The 20605-nt window shown below is 65.9% G+C and overlaps 2 protein-coding genes across 3 annotated transcripts in view; one reads left to right on the top strand and one right to left on the bottom strand.

Moving 5' to 3' along the window:
* Positions 1 to 12054, bottom strand: part of ADAMTSL2 (ADAMTS like 2) — a 32370-nt gene extending 20316 nt beyond the window's left edge. For both annotated transcript variants that reach the window (XM_029919520.1, XM_029919521.1), the window contains exons 1-9: positions 11829 to 12054; positions 10023 to 10113; positions 9364 to 9506; positions 8574 to 8649; positions 7487 to 7589; positions 7022 to 7167; positions 6782 to 6905; positions 4486 to 4566; positions 2140 to 2315 (exon numbers count right to left, since the gene is read on the bottom strand). In XM_029919520.1, the coding sequence (XP_029775380.1) occupies positions 2140 to 2315; positions 4486 to 4566; positions 6782 to 6905; positions 7022 to 7167; positions 7487 to 7589; positions 8574 to 8649; positions 9364 to 9506; positions 10023 to 10112 (939 nt within the window). In that variant the 5' untranslated portion in view covers position 10113; positions 11829 to 12054. The remainder of the gene's footprint in view (positions 1 to 2139; positions 2316 to 4485; positions 4567 to 6781; positions 6906 to 7021; positions 7168 to 7486; positions 7590 to 8573; positions 8650 to 9363; positions 9507 to 10022; positions 10114 to 11828) is intronic.
* A 7685-nt stretch (positions 12055 to 19739) lies between these two features.
* Positions 19740 to 20605, top strand: part of MYMK (myomaker, myoblast fusion factor) — a 7782-nt gene continuing 6916 nt past the window's right edge. The window contains exon 1 of the mRNA XM_029919534.1: positions 19740 to 19874. Within this exon, the coding sequence (XP_029775394.1) occupies positions 19740 to 19874 (135 nt within the window). The remainder of the gene's footprint in view (positions 19875 to 20605) is intronic.

The following is a 20605-nucleotide window of genomic DNA, read 5'->3' as shown; positions in this document are numbered from 1 at the left end:
AGACACTGGGCCTACCCTCAGCTGCGTCACCCAGAACTGCCGGCCCGATGGGACCGCACACGGTGCAGGCACGGTGCAGCGTGTCCCCAGTGGACAGACGCATGGGCCCGGGAAGCACAAAATGGGAGTCACCTCCGCAATTGTCCCCAGTGGCCCAGAGGGCATTTGGGGTTTCTAGTCCGTGCAGTTTAAGGCTGCTCGTCTATAGGTCCCGATGCCTGGGAACACTTCCACAAACAGTACACTGTGACCGCCGCCTGGGCCACTTGGCACCCTGTGCCCAGCGAGCAGCCAGAAAGGAGTGGCTGCCCCAGCAGGGGAATTGACCCTGACCCCCAAGGCCGTGTTGGGATGCTTCAGCCCCAGGGCCAGAGACTATGTCCAGTTCCCTGTCCTCCACTGGGGCTCTTCCTGGCATCCATCCCCCTGCCCGGGCCTGGCGAGCAGGAGCCCGGGCCCCACGGGTAGGAGGGACTCAGACACTCGGCCAGGTGAGCCACTAGACCAGCAGAGGAGAACTCGGAGTGGGAAGCGCAGGAGGCAAGCAGCCCCGGGCCAGCCGCCGGTCACCTCACCAGCCTTCCCGGGGAGGAACTGCCAGAATTCTCAAGGAGCCCTTCCTGCTAAGGTGGATGTGTTCTAGGCGTCAAGCCTCCAGACCTCACCCTGCAGCGAGCTGCCCGGAGGGTGCGGGGGACAGTTCATAGCAAGACCTGCGCCAGGAATGTCCCTCGGTCAAAGAGAGCTGCCCCTCCTGAGGTCACGCCCATCCCTGTGGCTTCCGGCAACTAGGCCACGCCTCTCTGCCTCAACTCCAGGGGACTCTGATGGGATCAGCTGAGGTGCTGACCACACCTGCATCACGGCACCACATCTCCTCTGTCCACTCATGTCGCCCTCACCCCCTCACGGCCACTGCTCCTGACACCACGCCCTACACGCCCTGCACACAGACCCTGCGTCACAGGGTCAGCTTCCTGGGATCCTGACCTGCAACATGGCTCCGGGGAGAGGGGGAAGCCAGACAGCTGGTCAGCCCCAGGCGCAGCTCCAACAGAAGATGAAGAAATAGGTGGCCCCCATTAGATTCTGGGGCCATCCAGTGCCGCTCTGCAGCCAGGAAGCAGTGAGGGCGGGGCCGCTGCGATTAGAGAGCGTCCGGCCGAGCACTGAGACGCAGGCGGCTCCCGCCCCAGGCCGACCCGGGTCCCAGGCCCTGCCGTGTGCAGGCTCGTGATGGGCCAGTCCCCAACCTCCGTGCGCCCATGTTTCTTCATCTACAAAGTGAGGCTCTAAGTGCCCAGCAGGTGGATCCGGAAATCCCACCAGACGCCCCGCCGCACCCCTCAGCTTCCACTGAAACCTGCAGACCTTGGAAAACGCCAGAACTGCCCATCTGGAGTCACCTGTTTGCAGTGACCAGTCCTCGTACGGTTCCCCGAGGCTGGGGCGCCACGTGGCAACGACGCTTGTTTCTAGACACCAACCACGGGAATGCTCCCAGCCGGCGGGGCAGAGCAGGCCCAAACTCTCTCCTGCCCTCTCCTCAGCCCCATGCCGCACCCCAGAAGCCGGAAGCATGGGGGGCAGCTGGGGGCCATAAGCGCTTCTGGGACCCCCAGCGCTGAGGACCTGGCAGAAATGCCACAGTGTTGGTGGGGCCGGGGGGCAGGGGAGTATGAAGGGGGTATAAACCCCCAGCTACAGAGGAGGGAGGGGGCCTGCACCCCTGCATCCATGTCCCCGCCTACTTCCTGTGCTTAGCAGCCCCGCAGACCCTGAGGACGGCGGTTTCCTGGTGTGCCAGTAACCAGGGGCGCTGAGGACAACGGGGAGGGAGTGACTGAGGGAGTGAATGAGTGGAGGGGTGAGTGGATGGGTGAGTGGATGGGTGAGTGGATGGGTGAGGGAGTGAATGAGTGACCCCTTGGGGGAGGGCTGAGACAGCGGGGGGCCGGGTGAATGGGCAAGGGACGACTGCACTGAGCTGACAGAGACTAGGTAAGGGAATCGAAGCCTGAGTGGACGGGCGCATGAGTGACGGGGCAGGACCTCGCCAGGCCGGTGGAGCTGCTGCCTCGCGCACACACACGGGGCCACAGCGCGGCGCTGCCGGCCCGAAGCCCGCGGCTCACGCACCATGACATTCAGGCCCTGGTTGGTGGGCCCCTGTGCCACTATGTACTCGATGCCGGTCTCGTAGACGTCCATGGGCCGCCGGTACTTGACCACGGTGCCCGCGATGTTGAAGTTCTTGGGGCTGTCCACCTTGAAGTTGCCATTGAAGAAGTAGTAGCCAGCTTCGTCTGCAAGAGCTAAAGGGGCACAGGGCAGAGCCGCCTGGTCACATGAGCTGGACAGGCTACAAGGAGGACAGGGGGACAGAGTGGCCAGCTCACCCCACGACACCCCCCCCCCCGAGTATCCTGCAGACAGGACACCTTCTCCCGCGGTGGGGTCGGAAGCGCTGGCGGCGTCCAGCGTGTGGCCCGGCCAGTGAGAGCTAAGGAGATGAGGACGCACTCTCCTATCAGTCTAAGTTGTCCAGGAGGTGGAGGTGGTGGTCCTGTCTGGTCCCCTCCAAAGGGCCAGGGTCTGCGGGGTGATGAGTGGCCGAGTGACCAGGTGCCCGGGGAAGGCGTGCTCGGACGGCAGGTGCTGGCCAGCTCGGGGCAGGGCCTGGGCCTGGCCCTGCTGAGAGCTCGCTGGGTGACCCTGGGTGAGGACTTCCCTCCCAGTGCCCCCCCTTGGGAAAGGGGCCACACACGGGGAGGGGACCTCAGTGCCCCTCCCCTCCAGGGCCCACGCCGAGCCCGCTGCAGCCCCGGCCTGCCCGGCCCAGGACCCGTCCCAGCAGCGCCAGCCCGTTCTCCCAGGCGTGGCTGAGGGCCGTCGGGCGCATTCTTAGTCGCCCTCTCATTGAGACGGGGTGTGGGTGGACACTTGGAACAGAGGACCTCAGAAGGACGGCCACTCCCAGGGCCTGACCCAAGCCTGATGACGCCCAGACAGCAGGGCCATGCACAGAGCCCTCAGCAGCCGGGAGGGCGGGACAGCTCTGCAGAGCTGGGGTGATTGCTCGGGGCGGCTGGCCCTGCCCAGGGCTGTGGGGGACCAGCAGGGTACACGGGGCCTTGAGCCCCGGGGGACAGGAGTAAGGAGGCGAGCCCCACGCAGGGGTGGGGCGGGGCGGGGGGGTCAGTGTGTCTTTCGGAGGGTGTCCTCAGAGCCTGTCTGGGAAGCTGGCCGGAGGTGGGGCAAGAGGTCAGCTCCCAGAGCTCCTGACACAATCAGAGCGGAGACGGGCCATCCATTTACTATGAGGCAGACGCAGCCAGCAAGACCCATCTGCTGGAAAAATACCCTCAACACAGTGACATCAGAAAATAACGCGAGTGAGGGTGCAAGCTGTGCCCGCTGGGGCCCCGGGCTCGTATGCCTGCAGGGCTAAGTCCCTGGTGCCTCCAAAGCCTGTTTCCTGACGGTAACGACCCTCCCTCCCGCGACCCTGCCTCTGCTCTGAGGCGGCCCTTGCCGTTGCCACGCGGCTGTTTCAGGAGCCATGACTTCGCAGCCGGCTCTGAGAACGCGCCTTTCCTGGCCTCGCCAGTGTCCCGGCGGGGGACAGACAGCCGGCCGGGCAGAGGCCTGGTTCCCGAGCTCGGGTGACAGGGCCTGGGGCCTGGGGTGTGCGGACCTGCTGGCGTGGGGCCCGGCAGCAGAGTCCCCACCCCCGGCGGCCCCGGAGAAGGGCAGGTTTCACCCACCGGTCCTGGCTGTCACGCACCGCCCTGCGACTCAGGGAAGTGACCCAGGCTTCTCCGCCTGGGCCCCCTGACAGCCCCCACCCAGGGCAAGCCCGGGTGCAGAACAGCTCAGTGGTGTCAGCACCCACCCACCCACGCCAGAAGGGGCTCGGGCTGCCTCCGGGGTGGGGAGGGTATAGACAAGACAGGTTGTCAGGACAACGCTCCAACTACAGAGGGGGACTTTCCGGAAACTGTCAGCAGCTCGGGGCCTCACCACCTCATCCACCCAGGCAGATCCCTCCAGAATCCTCAAGCGGAAGGGCCCCTCCCTACTGAGGCCCACCTGCCCACCTCACTCAGGCCTGAGTCTGAATCTTACTTCTGCTTCTCGCCGCCCATGACCCCCAACTAGCCACCTGCATGCTCTTTACCTCCTGCCACCTGCTCCCCTCCTGCGTCTCATCCTTGTGCCCTGGGGGAGGGGCAGCCAGAGATCCCACCTCTGGCGCCTCCAGCTTTGGCCTGTGCCAGGCTCTCCAGGGACAGGCTCACTACCTGTTGTCACGCACGGGGGATGGAGTCAGCCTCCCTATGACCCCCTCCCCCAACACACTCAGGTCAAGTTCTGGCTTCTGGGGCCTGACTCTCTCCTGCAGGACGGATCCAGGGTCAAGTACCCCCCATACATTTTGTCCCGCACCCAACCACAGGCCCGCAGGAGGCCCTACACGCGTACCGAGGACATCGGCAGACTTCTTCCGCTCCACGATCTGGATGTCTCGGGCGCCGGCAGGGATGTGGGTCACCAGAGAGTAACCTGGGGGACATCGATGATAGTGAGCTGCGGACTGGCGCACCACCCCCTCTCCACTGGAGCATCACCACCCTCCTGTGCTCCTGGTGGGTGAGGGGTGCTGTCTCAGGGAAGCCCCACCCTCCACAGCTGCACCCGGGCCACGACGTGAGTCCAAGGCCCTTCGGAAAGGCTCCAGGCTCCAGGACCTTCTCCTACCAAGGCCGAGGGTGACACTCATCAGTACCTGTCCCAGCCCCTCTGGAGGGCCACTGTGGGCCACACGGACCTTAGATCTGCTGGAATACAAGACTTGGGTCCTGCTCTGCCACATGTTACCAAGAAGATCCTGGAAAATGTCACTGGAGCCCTTGGGCCTCAGTTTCCTCATCTGCACACAGGGATGAGGGCTCCCCCTCTGCGTGATGTGGGGGTTTGCACAGCACAGAGGGCCCCAAGGGCGTGGCCCGAGCTGTCCTGGCAGCATGTTGATTTTAAAGCCTCACTACGCTCAAAGATGCAGATGGGTGAATACAGAGAGGGCCACGGAAGGTGGGGAGACACCAACAGAGGGACCGAGGGCCTGGGGGGCAGGGGACACCGGAAGAGACAAGTGCTGCCAGCAGGGCCTCGGGGCCGCCTGGGGAGGAGAGATTCTGGAAGCCTAAGAGAGAGAAGTCTCGCGAACGGACAGCGACGGCGAGGGGGGTGCACCTGCACCCGCCCCTCCCCCTTTGCAGGCGCCCAAAGGCCCCGAGCCAGAGCGCGCAAGGTGGCTCCTTGGGGGGCAGAGTGGGGAGCTCTGGTCTGCAGCGAGCCCCCCCCCCCCACCGCAGCACATCTCGGGCTCCCCGCGTGCCGGGCTGGGCGCAGGCAGAGCAGGGGAGAGGCGTGCTCCCTGGTCCCCGCCGCAGGCACCTAACACGGACGGCAGTAAAATGAACAGGAAATGATGATTGGCTCAATTGCCATGTATTCAAACGTGGGTTTAAATACGTTCATTTTTAAATTAGCAGCCAGCTCACAAGATTCCTGCGCATTTAACAGCGGCCCTCGCACAGTGCAGGGCCGTGGGCGCGGTTAGCACACACCCATTTCTCAGGGAAGACCGCGGGTCAGCGCTTAGCACCACAGGCCCAGGAGCCAGGCCGTCGGGGTTCAGACCCCGCTGGGCCACTCCCGGCTGTGTGGCCTCGGGCTAGTGCCTTCCCCTCTCTGCCTGTCCCCACATCTGCAGCCGCCTGCCTGGTGATGCCGTGAGGCGTGGACGCCTGGGCCCGGGCACAGGAAGGACTCTAGACGGAGCGGGATTGGGAGCGACGGCCCCAGCCCCCCAAGCTGGGAGTTCCCCTGGACCGGAGCCTCGCCTACTGGGCCTCACTGGAGCCCACAGAGCACGGCACAGAGGTGCTCAGAGAGAGACAGGCTGCCACCTCCACGCCCCGGGATCCCACATGAGCCGCCTCTGCCCGCCACCCCGCTGTGTGTCCTTCAGATGCTCCCCGCTGTCTTCATCCAGTCCCTTCTGAGCCCAGCATGCCCGGCCCCGGCCCCACGTCGGAGCCCTGACATCCGCTCTGAAATTGTCCCTGCTGTGGGGGTGGACGGTCAGGGTCCTGGCAGCCAGGTCCACGGCCAGCCTCACTCGGGAACCTTGAGCAGGCAATGTCCGTGTGGGCCTGTTTCCCCATCTGCTCAGTGGGTTTCGAGTGCCCTGCTTTCCTCAGTCTGAGGGCTGTGATAATGCAGGCCAGCCTCACAAGCATTTCCTGAGACCCAGAAATGCAGTCAGCATAGCACGAGTCTAAAGTGACAACGTTCCGAAGCACAGAGCCTGTCACAGGCAGAGACCCCCCCCCACCAGCCCCTGCTGGGCCAGGCCTAAACGGGCACGCCGGGCAAGCGCACTGCCAGGGAAGGGGAGGGCTGGCCCGGCGATCGGACTCTGTGCCCCGGCAGCCCTCAAAGCGGGTTTGAGAGCTTAGGCCCCAGAACCCTCATGCCCAGACTTAAATTTCCTATCAGCCTCATGTGAGATGGGACGTGCCTCAGTTTCCCTCTTTTGGGTGCTGCCACAGAGGTCAAACATGATCCCCCGCCACTCGGGCGCCCAGTATTCAGTAGGCACTATATAAAGAGCGGCTCGGAGGGGGCCTTCCGGAGCGCCTGGCCAGCCTACCCGGTGCGCCGTCGAGGGGCCGGGCCGGGGGGCAGGGGCGGGCGCGCTGCGGGCTCTCACCCAGGTGGGCGCTCCCTTTGCGGTAGTTGCCGGTCACGTGGGTGCAGCTGCTGCCGTCCCCCTGGCAGACGCCGCACCTGTCCAGCACGTGGGTGGAGAAGAGCACGCCGTCACAGCCGATGGGCTGCAGGGAGGGAGGTGGAGAGGGCGCTGGGAGGGCGCGGAGACCCAGGCCCCCGGGACAGGCGAGGCAGCCAGCGCCACGACACCGGTGGAACTTTTGCCACAACGTTTAACAACCTCACATTTTCCAGACACGCAAACCCCTCGCAGGGCCGTGAGCTTGCAGGACGTGCCGTCACGGGCGGGGACCATGAGCTGCCGCTGCCCGTCCTCCGTGGTGCAGTGCAGGTCGCACGGCTTGCTGGAGATGTGCACGTAGTCATCTGGGGGGGGCCGAGCGTCTCAGGGGGGTGGGGGGGCCCGGGAACTTCCCCGTCCCTCCCTGCGGAGACGGAGATCCTCCCGCCCATTGCGCAGCTGGGAGAACTGAGGCCCGGGGGCCGGGACGGGACGGATCCCCCTACCGACGGTCCTGGGCCGCCCAGCACGTGCTCCATGAGTGGCAGAGGCCAGCTCATCTTCCCCGCTGCCTGTGGCCTGAGCCCCCCCGCTGGGCCTCACCGGCCCACCTGCCCACCCCGGGCCCTGGCCGTTCCAGGACGTGGAGGGGCCGCCCCAGCGCTCTGCCCCCCGCCTGAGTACCGGGGTACAGGGGCTTCCACTGGTGTGTCCGCCCGTCGTACACGCGGGAGTTGAAGGAGATGCATTGCTCCTCCCGGAAGCTCCTTCCGTCCGGCGGACACTCCTGCGGAGCGAGAGGCGGCAGCTCCAGGGGGGACTCGGCCGACAAAGGCATTTTTGTCCGGGCTGAGCAGGAAATGGCTGCAGCCTGGACGGGTGGCCTCTCGTTCCCCGTCAGTCCCACTCACTTTCTGGAAGGAGCAGCGGGGGCGGGGGGCACGGAGAGGGCAGCGGCCGCCCCTCAAACGCCTGCATGCACTGGCCCTCCTCCTGCTCCGGGCAGGGTCCTTCCACGTCCCTGCCACCCTGGCCTCCTCCCCGGACGCCCTGGGCCCCAACCCGCCTGTGCATGGAACATGGCACATGGCCTGAGGTGGGCTGGGGTTCACAGAAGAGGAGCCCCTGGGGCAGAGCGGGGACGCCCGGGGGCGGGGGACAGCTGGCCACGCTGAGGGGGTCTCCCTCGGGAGGAGCTCACAAGCAGCCAGGAGGGAAGCAGACCCAGGATGCCGACAGAGGAGCTGTGGCCACCGGCCGCCCCCAGACCCTGAGCTCGGGGCATACAGAGACACTCACAGGGACACAAAGCCCCTGTGACTACTGTCTTTCTGCCCCAGCCCTGTTGGGTGGAGAGCTCAGGTCCAGACCAGCTTTGGCCCCATTGCAAGGCGCCCAGAGGCCAAGCCAGAGTCAGTGCCTCCGGCCCGGCCTGCGGGGCTGCAGTGGGACTTCTCACGGGTGGGGTCGGGACCCGGGTGACTGTCAGCCTCCCAGCCAGCACCCAGCACAGGGCTTGTGAGCGGCCTGAGGTCAGCACGTCAGAGGCTGCGCATGAGGCCCCACCGGCAGAAGCAAGGGCCACCCCTGCGTGTGCACAGCACAGACGTGACCCGAGGCGTGGAGGGGGCTCTGCGCCCAGGACCCCTCACCCTCCTTCTCTTCCGCAGGAACTGAGGGCAGTATCAGGGTCTAGAGGGCCTGGGGGCCGCTTGAGGCTGGCCTGGGGGGCTGGGGGCAGGGCTGCGGCCGCACCCAGCCGGGGCCTCACCTGCACTCTGCACAGCTCGTGGCGCCGGGACGCGCCCGTGCAGGTCCTGTTCCCGGCGCCCGCGACTGACGTCCTCCTGGGGGCGAGAGCCGGGCTCTGAGCTGGGAGCTGGGCCCCTGAAGCCCCCTCATTCCTCCGCCCCCCACCCCTGCACTACAGCCCAGGAGGGGGACGATATCCGAATCCCGGGACATTTACTCGGTACCAGCCCCGTCCCGGGAGGCGGGTGGGCTCTGGCACGATGCCCGCTCCACACATGAAAAAGCTGACGTTCAGAGAGCTCCAGCGACTTGCCCAAGGCCACACAGCGAGGAAGAGGTGGAGGCAAGATCTGAACCCAGGTCCGTCTGACGGTAACCACGACATCATGGGTTTTCCCCCCATGTTAATTCAAATCAGGTCTTCAGAAAAGAAGGCCGGGGAGGACCTCGCCCCCCACTGAAAAATCCCAAGACGGGGCGGCCGGCTCAGTCCGCAGAGTGTACCCCTCTTGATCTCAGGGTCATGAGTTCAAGCCCCACGCTGGGCTTGGAACTTACTTCAAAAAAGAAAACAGAAAAAAAAAAATCCCAAGAAATGGATCCAGCTTTCTGAGGAAAGGGCTGTCCCCAGAGCCCTGGGGAAGGGTGAGCCCCGGACACGGTCACCCAGGACCCGTCGGGAGCCGCGGCCCTCACAGGCCAGCAAAGAGACTGCCCTAACCTGGCCTCTGCCGCCTGGGCCTGAAGACCCCTCCTGGCCTGAGCCCCCCGCCGGCCCCCTGCCGCCCAGCTCCGCGCCAGGCCCGCACCTCTGCCGCAGGCAGTGCCGCTCCTGGGACGTCACGCCGGCCCCACAGCTGCGGGAGCACGCCGTCCACTTGGTCCACTCTCCCCACCAGTAGGCCGTGGCGTCCGAGCCCCCCTCCAGGCTGTTGGACGTCGGGCTGTTGTCCTGGGCGAGAGTCCCCATTGCCGGTCAGAAGAGGCCGGAGCAGGACTGGCCAGCCACCCCCGTGCCCTGCTCAGCCCGGCTGGGCCGCTCGGCACCCAGGCCCAGGTGCCCCGGGTGCTGCTGGAGGGAGCTCCCTGGAAGTCACGGCCGTATCTTGAGGTCGGCAGTATCCTGGCGGCTTGGGGGGAGCTGGCGACCACACTGTCCTTGCTTGCTTTGTCCCGAGCAGCCTGGGCTCTGCAGGACACAAGTCTGCCCCATCTACGCGCCTTGTGGCAGGACTTTGCTCAGAAGGAAGCGCTCAGCCCCTCCAACCTGGTCCTGCCCAAGTCAGCAAGGGGTCCAGCGTGCCCAGAGTCCCCGTCGGGGCTGCTCTGACTGGCTCGTCAGAGACACTTCTGGGAGCTGCGTGGGGTCTGGGAGTGCGTGCAGGGTTCCCTGGACACGTGCCCTATGCCGGCCACACGGCCCCTCCCACCTCAGCCCATGCGGGTGAGGGACCTGCCCCCCACTCACCGTGGCCCCAGTAGCCGCCACACCCCCAGCCAGAAGAGCCGCGGCCAGCAGGGACCAGACCCAGCGTGAAGGCTGCCGTCTGCCATCCATCCTAGGAAGCAAGGCCACGGTCACTGCCAGGCCAGGCCCAGCTCCTCTGACAGCTGACGAGGGTCCACTTAAGGGAAGAGCCCTTGGGGCCCCCCTAGCAGTGAGGCCCCGACGCTATCTGGGATGGATTGATAGTGGCTGCCTGTTGGCCCTGTTGGTAGAGGTCGGTGAGTGATTAGCGATGCCTGCCCTGGGCACGAGAGCCACAGGTAGTGCTGCGCTTGCCAAGCCTGCCCCACCTCCCGATAAGGGTGTGCAGGGGGGTGTGCCACGCTGGCTTTGCCCCTGACCACCTGAGCTGCCGAGAGAGGGCCTGCAGAGACAAGCAGTTAACGAGGCTGCAGGCCCGGGCCGCACCCACTGGGTGAAGGAGCCGAGCCCCAGAACTCAGGCCACCATCTCGACGGGGACTTTCACCTGCTCAGCGTCAGCTGCCCCTATGGGACAGCGATCTCCCGCCAGCCACGCGGGGCTGCTGGAGGGCTCTGTGGATGCCACCCCTCTGCCAGGCCCTTCCCCTCCCTGCCCACCGCTACCCCTGTCCTTGAGGGGGCCGGGCCCGGGGCCCTCAGGGATCTCGGGGCGGGCAGAGCCCCGGTGCCTGCGCCCCTCTCTTGTCCCCCAGGGGTGTGGAGTGAGGGTGGCCCAGGGCTACAGGGCCGTCTCTTCCCTGACGCATCAGCACTGTCAGCCCCAAAACAGCACTCGACCTTCCTGCCTGGGGTCAGATCGAGGGGGCCCCTTAGCCTCCCTGATCTGCTTTCTCTGTGTGGACGCCTGCCTCTTAGAAGGGAGGTCGGGGGCTCCAGCGGCTCTGTGCAGGGCTTCCCTCAGGTCCTGAGTGTCACTCGCCAGCAAGTCAGAGAAGGGGTTTCAGAAACCACCCAGCCTGTCCCCCTGCAGTCTGGAACCGAGAGAGGGGAGCCGACTTGCTCAAAGCCACACAGCAAGGTGGCCAGCTAGCCCCCAGACCAGAGTAGAGTCAGGGACTCAGCCCCTGCCCCCCCCACCTAATTTCAAGGAAGAAGGTGTGAAAGTCGCCCCCACCCCTCCCAGCCCTGAAGCCAACTCCAGATCTGCGCCCCTCTCTTCGCAGGGCTGACACCTGCAGATCGTGGTGTCCTAAGAATGTCCCTGCTAGGACAAGGCAGCAGTTCACCCTGGAGTTTGGACCCCGCCTCCCCGGCTGCCTGCCTGCCGCCCCCCCCCCCCGGCCGCCCCCCCCCCCCCCCCCCCCCCCCCCCCCCCCCCCCCCCCCCCGCCCCTGCCTAGCCAGCCTCACACAGCACAGAGCCCCCCTTCTGCAGTCCCACTGGCTCGTTGGTGCCCCAGCTCCTGCCTGCTGAGCTGAAGACAGGTGCTGAGCCGGCCCCACACTTGGTTTTCATTAAGGCTCCCAGACACCGCTGGCCACAGGCCAGGTCCGGCTCAGGCGGGATCCATCCCTCCCTGGGGTCCAAAAACAGCCACCGGCCGGCAGGAGAGGCTGCCCCGGCAAAGACCAGCTTCAGGCGCCCGAGGCTGGGACCTGAGGGGCCACCCGCACCATGCCCTGAGGGTCGGGACCCCTCCCCGTGAGCCCTCCCCCTGTTATATAACGGCTCCCCCCAGGGGACGGGGGGGGGGGGGACACTCTGCCCCCCCCAGCCCCCTCAGAGCCACATCCGTGCCCCTGGAGGGCTGCGGGGGGCGAGCAGGACAGCGGAGGTGGCCTACCTGGCCCCCGGGTCAGCAGGCCGTCCTCCTGGGGAAAGGGGCAGAGCTGCTGGCGAGGGCGGCGCCAGGTGCCGGGAGTGGGGGCGGCTCAGAGCGCGGCGGGCGGCGGGCTCTGCCTCTCTCCCGCCCTCCTCCTCCCCCTCTGCCTCCGTCCTCCACTTCAAAGAGCACCCACGAGAGGGGGCTCCCGGGCGGCGCGGGCCCAGCGGCGGCTCTGTGGCGCGGCCGCCTTTATAGCTGTCAGGCCGGCAGACAGGGAGGAACTCACACTTCCCACCAGGCCGCTCCCCCGCCCGCGGCCGCCCTGCGCACACTTAACCCGCTCCGCGCCTCTGGAGCCCGGCCAGGCCGGCCCGGCTGCCTGCCGATGGCGGCCCAGAGCGCGAGCACGGAGGCCGCCTCGCCGGTCCGGAACTGGGAGCGAGTGGTTGGGGTGTCTGGACGGAGCGGGCGCGAGCCTGGGGTCACGGGGGAGGTGGGCGGTGGCCGGGCCCAGCCGGGGCCTGTCCGATTTCTGCCTCAGGCGGTGGGGACCCAGTCTCCGGTGCTCCCTAGCCCGGGATGTAGGAGACCTCCGGTCTGATAGCTCCATTCCACGGAGCGGAAAGGTGAGGCCCAGGCCACCCAGCCAGCCTTGGAAAGGTCCTCCCGAGAAGCAGACGCCGATGCAGGTGGAGGGACTACCGAAGACCCAGTGGGGGCTCCGCCGAGGGTTCTGGGGGAGGGACAGGAGGGCCTGCTGACCAGACAGCCAAAGTGTCCGGGCCGGGCTGGGCCGGGCCGGGCCGGGGCGGGGGCGGCCTGGGGACCTCTGTGCAGATGTTCGGCACCAGCTTGGCACGGCACAGCAGCCGGGCAGTCCCTGGCAGGCCAGACGTGATGCTCCGGGCCTGTGCCCTGCTGAGTCAGAGCGCGGAGCAGAGGACGGAGCAAGTCGCCCGCGCCCCAGCCCCCGGGACCCCAGGAGGACCCCGGACTTTGCCGGCCGGCCCCGAAGCAGGGTCTGGCACCCACCGCTTATGCACCAGGCCCCCCAAGCCCACCCCCCTGGCACACAAGCGGGGAGTGGGAGCCGGGCAGCACCGTGTAAGGTCTTCTGAGCCATTTCAGCCATTCCCCTGCCTCCGCTGCGCAGGAGTCATGGCCCCACACAGGCACCTGGGGCCTCCTCCTCCCCTGCAGCCTCCCTGCCAGGGGAGCTGCGGGGGGCTCCTTCAGCGGCCATCTCGAGTGGCGGAGACTTGGTCCGTCCCTGTGGGCTGTCTGGCCACCGACAGGAACAGTGGAGAAGACGTAGGAGTAGCCCCACTGCTCCCTTTCGTGGAGCCCTTCCCCTTCCCGTGTGCCAGGAGCTGCGCAGCCAGCACCTTCACTGTGCCCATTTTGCAGATGCACAGACTGAGGCTTCAAATCACACATCTGGTAAGTGGCACGTCAGGGACCCCAACGCTCCTACTGATCGTGTCCTCCCCGTCTGCAAGGTTCTCCCGTGACATCTGTCCTCCCTGGAAAATCGGGGCAAGGGGGAGACAGGTCTCACTCAGCTCATTTTCCCCTTGGGGCTGCTGGATAGTCAGCATGACCAAGACTTGAACCCAGGTCCACACTGCCCCCTGGGGTCGGTGTGCTGAAGCGCAGATGGGATGGAGCTCGTCCTGGGACACCGTCTGCAGCCACGCACCCTGGCTCCTCACGGACGCGTGGCAGACAATGCCACCCCGCGGTCAGAGCCTCAGCCGCCACCCCCTCCCCTCCAGCGGAGCGCCAGGGCCCTGCACCCCCCCCCCCCGGCGCGGTCCCGGAACTCCCAGCGTTTCTACACCCAGCCAGCGCCAGGGTGACTAATGGTGTCCCTTGGAAGGGACCCCACAGCCAACCCGCACAAACACCCCCAGCGCCTTCGCTGAGCCCGGAGACAGGCCCCCCCCCGCCTTGTGACCTCCTGCAGGTGTGGGACCCTCCCAGGTGCCTGCCAGACTGCAGCCCCAGGCCACCCTCCACTTCGTGGGACCCACCACGGCTCCCCCTCCCCCGTGACACCAGGGGCCCCCACACGGCAGGCCCACACACAGCTGCACCTGCTGCTTGATCTGCTGGTGGCCTGGGAGTGTCGGGGGAGAACTCAGGAGCCGGGGAAGGCTTCTGGGGGCCCCCAAACACCCTAGGAATTTGGGGGTGAAGAATAAAGCACCTCCGTGAAGGCCCCATTGTGCTCTGAGTGCAGAGCTGCCGGCCCCATGGGGAGCTGGTGAGGGCGGCCTCCCGGGCCAGCAGGCCATAGGTGCCCTGGGGACTCATGTCACAGGGTCCTGGCCAGGCTCCCAGTACAGGAACCCAGAGCACCTGCCCAAGGAGCCTCCCAGCCACCGTGCAGACAAGGGACCCGGGTGGGGCTGTCGCCATACTGAAGGTCTTAATAATGTTACGTTCAAATCCGTGTTCTGGAGGTGACATCTCAAGGGACGCAGGAGCAGAACTGGGGCCTGGAGCCTTGGCTCATGCACGGTCCACCTCCCGCCATCTTCCCGGTTCTTGGCCACCCGCCCCCCTGCCAGCCCTGGCCCAGCCACTGCAGCTGCCTCTGCCCCCCATTCGTCCCCGGGCAGGGGTCTGGGCACCTGTGAGGGCAAACACAAATTCCAGGAGTGTCTTCGTCCCCAAAGGAACATGGCGTTAAACCTTGACTAGAAGATTGCACGGTCAGGGGCCCCCTGGGGGGCTCAGTCGGTTAAGCACCTGACTTCGGCTCAGGTCATGATCTCAGGGTTCGTGGGTTTGAGCCTTGTGTCGGGCTCTGTGCTGTCAGCTCAGAGCCTGGAGCTGCTTCAGATTCTGTCTCCCTCTCTCTCTGACCCTCCCCCATTCACGCTCTGTTTCTCTCTGTCTCAATAATAAATAAACATCAAAAAAAATTTTTAAATAGCACGGTCGGTCTGGAGGATCGGGGAGGAAAGAAGAAGCTCTGTCCTTCGTTTTGAGTAAAGCCCCCCCATTTTGCACTGAGTCCCAAAATCACCCGGCGGCGTCACTGCCTCCTGGCTCAGTCCCTCCTATGGTGCGAGCTGTCCTGGGCCCTGGCGTCAAAGCAAGTATCTCGAGCCCCCGTCTCAGGTCCTGCTCCCGCTTTGTGGAACCCTTCTTTTGCACCCATCTGCACATGCTCAGCACCGCCAGATGATCTTCTGGGACCACCTCCTCCAGGAAGCCCCTAGGACTTCATTGTGGCTTCTCACATGGGGCCAGAATGCTCTTTCCTGACCGGCAGCTGGGACCCAGCTCACGCGGCATCCTTGGGGCCCCAGCTGTGTTTTAGGAGAGTGTCTTTCCCCCGGAGCCTTCTGGATGTCCGAGGAGGAACTTGGAAACAGCAAAGCAGGCGCATTTCTCCTGATGCCGAGCAGGGGAGTGGGGAAACAGGAGGAAGGCCAAGAAGCAGGCTCGGGGCACGGGAGGGGCGCGGGTGGGCCGTGGGGAGACCAACTGGGCATGCTGCTGGCTGAACGGGGACACGGGGAGCCAGGCCCGTGCTACACGGCAGAGCGTCCGGAGCAGAGCTCAGGAGCCTGGGGACCCCAGCCAGAGCGTGTGTGAGGCGAGTCCCCAGCCCTGGCCCCCAGAGGCCAGCCAGCTTCCTCTCCCCTCATGCCCACCTGTGCATCTCCCGCAACGTCCTGCCTGCCCTCCTCCTCTCTCTGTCCCCCGGCGCCTGGGGCCTCCTGGGGCCCTTCTGACAGTAGAGCTTTCCCACCCAACAGGCACTGGGCCATCGGGGGGCCAGCTTGGAGGTGACCCGCCAGACACCAGAAGGGGACCGGGCCCCAGAAGGCAGCCCCCACACAGTCCGTCTGGAGCTTCCTGGGTCCCCATGAGCTCCCTGCCTTCACCCCCCGGGGCAGATGACAGTTCTCTGCCCTTGGCCCAGGGGCTGGATGTTCGGAAAGAACCCCCCCCCTGCAGACCCCGGGGGTGGGAGCTGGGGCACAAAATGGGCTTCTCTGTTTGCTGGTCCTTCCTCCTCGGCCAGGGGCACCGGCTTTAGGCCAAGGCCTGAAGTTCAAACGGAGAGGACCCAGGAAGAGGGTAGGCCTCTCTGGTTCTCAGATTCCCTTCCACCCGCACGGAACAGGCGGGCGCACGAGAAGCCCCAGGGCCAGACAGACAGACAGACAGCTGCTGCTCAGAGTGCCACACCGTGACCGTGTGAGGCAGGGGCAGTGCCGGCTCCATTTCACAGATGAGGAGACTGAGGCTCACTGGGCGGGGGCTCGCCGGAGCCCCAGAGCCAGGCAGGGGCGGAGTCCTCCGGTCAGAGCTGGGGGGACTGGAGCTGCCTGCGGCTGGAGACATCGCTCGGACCTCTCACAAGCTCTGTGGCAGGCCCACAGCCGACACACAGGACACGTGCACCACGCAGAGGCCCTGGACAGCGGTCCAGGCTGCGCACCCCAAGGGACGAGCTGGAAACCATAAGAGCCCGCCCCGCTCCTCCAGGTGTGGGGCCGCCCCAGTGCACCCCTACGCGCAAAGCCAAGGCGCGGCCGCCCCGGCGCTGCGGGCCGGTGTTCAAAACTAGGAGGATGCAGGCGCAGCCCCTGGCTTGCTCTCTGGGCGGGCAGGGCAGACAGACAGCTGTCCGGGAGGCGGGAGCTCGGTGCCATTCCAGGCATTTCAGCATCTCTATAAAACCCGCCTGCTCCGCAGCGGCGGTCGGGGGGGCTCCGGGGGCTCCCTGTGGGCCTCCCCTCACCCTGGGCCGGCGCCACCTGCTGGGCAGAGCCGGGGTGGCGCCTGGGCCGCGCTGGGAAGCCAAGTCTCTGCTCCTTTCCCAGCCTCAGTTTCCTCCCCTGTAAAATGGACAAGGCAGAGACAGCTCTCTCCCCCCACCCCCCACCCCTGCAGCTGCCAGGACCCGACAGGACAGAGTAGGAAGAGGGCTTGGCACAGGGCCCTCCACATGGCCGGCACTGAATAAACGCCCGGGCTAGTGGTTTTCAAGACACGTGGTGTGATGGTGGGGGGACGAGGGGAGCCCGCAGGTCGCCGGGGTCAGGAGAGGCTGAGGGCCACAGTACGAATGGGGAAAGCAGGAGCGGTGAGCGTGTCCCAGCAGACGGGGGGTGTGCGGCTGGAGTGGGAGCAGGTGGGGGCCGCTGGGGGAGGGTGTCCGTGGCAGGCTGGCAGGCAGGGGCCACGGGACCCAGGGAAGGGTGGGGAGAGGTTGCTCATCAGTCACTCAGGCCCCCGGTTGAGCCTGCCCAGGTTGAGTGGCCCCGTCCCCGGCCCCCCACCCTTGCACCTCCGAGGGCAATGACTCCACTCTGCCTCCCCCTCCCGCAGGCCCAAGGCCCCTCGCTTGGCCGGCTGCAGGGAGAGCTGAGGGTCATTTCAGTCCTGCTCAGGGCTGGACGCCTGCCCCCGAGCCAGCTGGTCCGTCTCCAGGCGGCCAGGTCTCAGAGGGGAGCCACGCGCAGGCCGCCCCCACCTCCACGCTGTCCCTGGACTCCCGGCCCCGCTGCTCCTCGGGCTGCCCCAGGCCTGGTCACCTGTCTCCCCGCTCTGGGGGCAGCCCCCCTCGGCCCCCTTCTGCCTTAATCACTGCAGCACATGTATGAGCGGCCTCCCCTTCTCTTTTTCCCTTCCCCAAGCTCTCGGCGCTGGCCCTGGAGTTCACAGCTGCAAAGAAAACACACACGCTCTGCACAAAACCAACTGTGGAATGTTTCCCTGCTTCTGAGCGGGTTTATGGCTCCAGAGAGTTCTCTGACACCTGACATCTACTCGTGTTTCCACTCCCCCTGGGGGCTGGGGGCTGGGGCCGAGCAGGAGCTGAGGGGCGGCGGGGGGGGGGGGGGGGGGGGGGGGGGGGGGGGGGGGGGGCCACACCGGGTCGCCTGCGTCCCGCCCGGAGCAGCGCTCGGCGGGATCTGCTTTTCCCATCTGGGGCAAGGGAGTCAGGCTGCTGAGTGCCAGGCTGAAATGTGCAGCAGCCTGGCCCCCTTGGACTTTCATTCATTCTTTTAACAAAGTCATTCATTCAGCCAGTGTTTGTTGAAGTCCGGCCGCACGCCAGGCTTGGGCTCAGCCCCGGGGAGCCCTCGGCCTGCCCGGGGGCCAGCGCGGGGGACGCGCTGAGCAGCAGCCACCAGAGCGGCCGGCACAGAGGGGGACGCACGTTCTCACGGGGTCTGAGCGCGCGGTGAGGACCGGGTGTGCGGTGAGGGGGCCGGGGCCGGGCCGGCCCCCCCCTCTGCCCCGTCTCCTGACACTTGGCCTTTGCCCCAAGGGAGGTAGATGCCTTGGGGACTTGGAAGACACTTAAGCAGAAAAATGACATGATCGAACGCGTCACTGCGAGCAGCAGAAGTGGGTCCGGCCGGTCAGGGCAAGAAGGAGGTTTATGGGAAGGGTGCTTCGGTTGTTCTGCTCCGGAAGGAAAGGCCGCGCAGCCAGGCCTCTCTCCCTGAGATGCCGAGAGGCTTCGGGGCCCTCCCCTCCCCAGGCTCCCGCTGCCCTGGGGTGGTCACACCCCACAGCCCGCCTCCCACAACAACAAAACTGTGGCGTAGCGCCCGGTAGCGTACAACGCGCCCACAACCGGAGGAACCACCGTCAGGACGCGGGCGACCCTCGGGGACTCTCCGCCGGTGGGGCGACGAGAGAAGGGGCTGCGGGGCTCCACGGCGCGGAATCCCAGGACAAGCAAAGTCAGGTGGAAATCAGGCCACTGCCTGCCTGTGCGGGCAAAGGACACTCGGCACATGCGGGGGTGACGGGGACGCGGCGCGGGTCACGGAGGTGCAGGCCCTCGTCCAAGCTCATCCAACCCGTACTGAAAATCTGAATGTGTTGGGGGCGCCGGGGGGGGGCTCAGGGGGTCGGGTGCCCCACTTCAGCTCAGGCCATGAACTCGCGGTTCGTGAGCTCCAGCCCCGCGTCGGGCTCTGTGCTGACAGCTCGGAGCCCGGAGCTGCTTCCGGTTCTGTCTCCCTCTCTCTCTGCCCCTCCCCACTCGTGCTGTCTCTCTCTCAAAAATGAGTAAACATTAAAAAAAAATTTAAATCTGTGCATTTTGTCACATGTGAACTTTATGAGGATGAAAAGTAGAGCGGAAGGAAAGAACGTTCTTCCGCCGACAAGGAATCAGCCCGTCAAGAAACAAGCAGTCGGACCAGGGAGAAAGAGCGCCTGCGGAGCTCACCACTCCCATCCTTCTTGGGGACGGAGGGCAGGGGGGCACCCCGCCGACAGGTCCCCTCAGACCTCGTGCAACAAGGAAAGGTAACTTCCAGAAGGCCAGCCAAGGGCTGCGGAGAAGGCGAGCGTCAGCCTGGGCCTGGACCGCTTTGCGGACGTGCTGGGGTTTGCTGCGGACAATGTAACCAAGTAGAAAAACTGTTGCCGGGGAACCTATGGGGCAGGGGCTCTGGGGAAGAGCAGGCGAGGAAGCCGGCCCTGCCTGTGGGCTGGTAAGATAGGACGCGCTTCTGCAAGGTCCTTCGGTGGTTGGCACTGACCACACCCTGGGCCCTCTCCCCTCCGGCCACCCTCGCTCGGGGCCCCCGGGTGCCTGGGAGAGGGCCGGGGCAGAAAGAGGCGGCAAGCCGAGGATGGTGCTCGTGGGGCCTTTGCTCCAAGATCGTGCACGGCCTCAAAGAACAGAAAGATTCCCTCCTTGAATCAACAACTCTGAACTCTGGTCTCTCAGATTAAAAAAAAAGTCAGAGACAAGTGTTGATCACGCGGTACATCAGCTGTCGGCCCGTGTCCACGTGGCCCCCCGTCCCTGCCTCCCCTCGGGCGCTCAGACCGCAGCTGTCCTCGGGGCTCCCACGGAAGGGAGCGGGCCTCGTCCTGTCTGTGTTCTCTGCCCTGGGGACCCGGGAGGCCGCACCCTGCCCTCCTCCCCGACCCATGGGGACGCTCGTGGCAAAGCTGCTCTTGCCCACCCTCAGCAGCCTGGCCTTCCTGCCCACCGTCAGCATCGCTGCCAAGCGGCGCTTCCACATGGAGGCCATGGTCTACCTGTTCACCATGTTCTTCGTGGCGGTGAGTCCTGGCCCCGTGGGGACCCATGTGGGGCCCTCTCCCAAAGGCGGAGGAGAGGGGCCGCCGTGTCGCCACCTGCCTGCATGGCTGATGGGGAGCAGTGATCTGGGGGTGAAGGAAAGAGCCAGGGACCAGGAGAGAGAGGTCCTCTCTGGACCCCAGGTCCCCCATCGGGCCAGGAAGTCACTCTGGGATTGGTGTGCACACTACCAGAGTTGGTGGGTCCCGGCCCAGCCCCTCCACCCCCCGCCCCCGCCATCTCCCACCTACAAGCCCAGACCGGCCGAGCAGGGACAAAGGGGCTGTGGCAGGCCCAGGAGGGGGATGGCGGGTTTAGGGAACGTGTAGGGCCTGGTGAGTCTGATTCCAGGATTCTGGAATTCCGTAGCTGGCCCCTGTTCAGGAGGGCCTGCTCACGTCTGCTGGTGTCTCCTTCTTGGGGCCTACGTCTGTCTCTCTCTGAGTCCTTCTTTCTCCATTTATAAGCCTGGAAGGCTGCCTTTGAGCGCGTCTCTCCCCCCCTCCACCCTCCCCACGGGGCTCTTTCCTTCTGCGTTTCTCCTGTTGGTTTTCTCCACTTCTGCCTTTTTTTTCTCCTACTCTGTCTGCGTCGGGTCTCTCTCGATTCCTGGAGCTCTGGCTCCACAGAACTTGCTCTCTTCCTAGACCCCCTGGCCCGTCCCCGTCTGGCTTTGCTCCGCGCCCCTGTGTGTGTCCCCAGCTCTGTCTGT

This window comes from Suricata suricatta, chromosome 13, assembly GCF_006229205.1.
Source record: "Suricata suricatta isolate VVHF042 chromosome 13, meerkat_22Aug2017_6uvM2_HiC, whole genome shotgun sequence".
Lineage (NCBI taxonomy): Eukaryota > Metazoa > Chordata > Mammalia > Carnivora > Herpestidae > Suricata > Suricata suricatta.
Note: the sequence above shows the minus strand (reverse complement) of the source record. Positions and strands in the feature narration are given on the sequence as shown.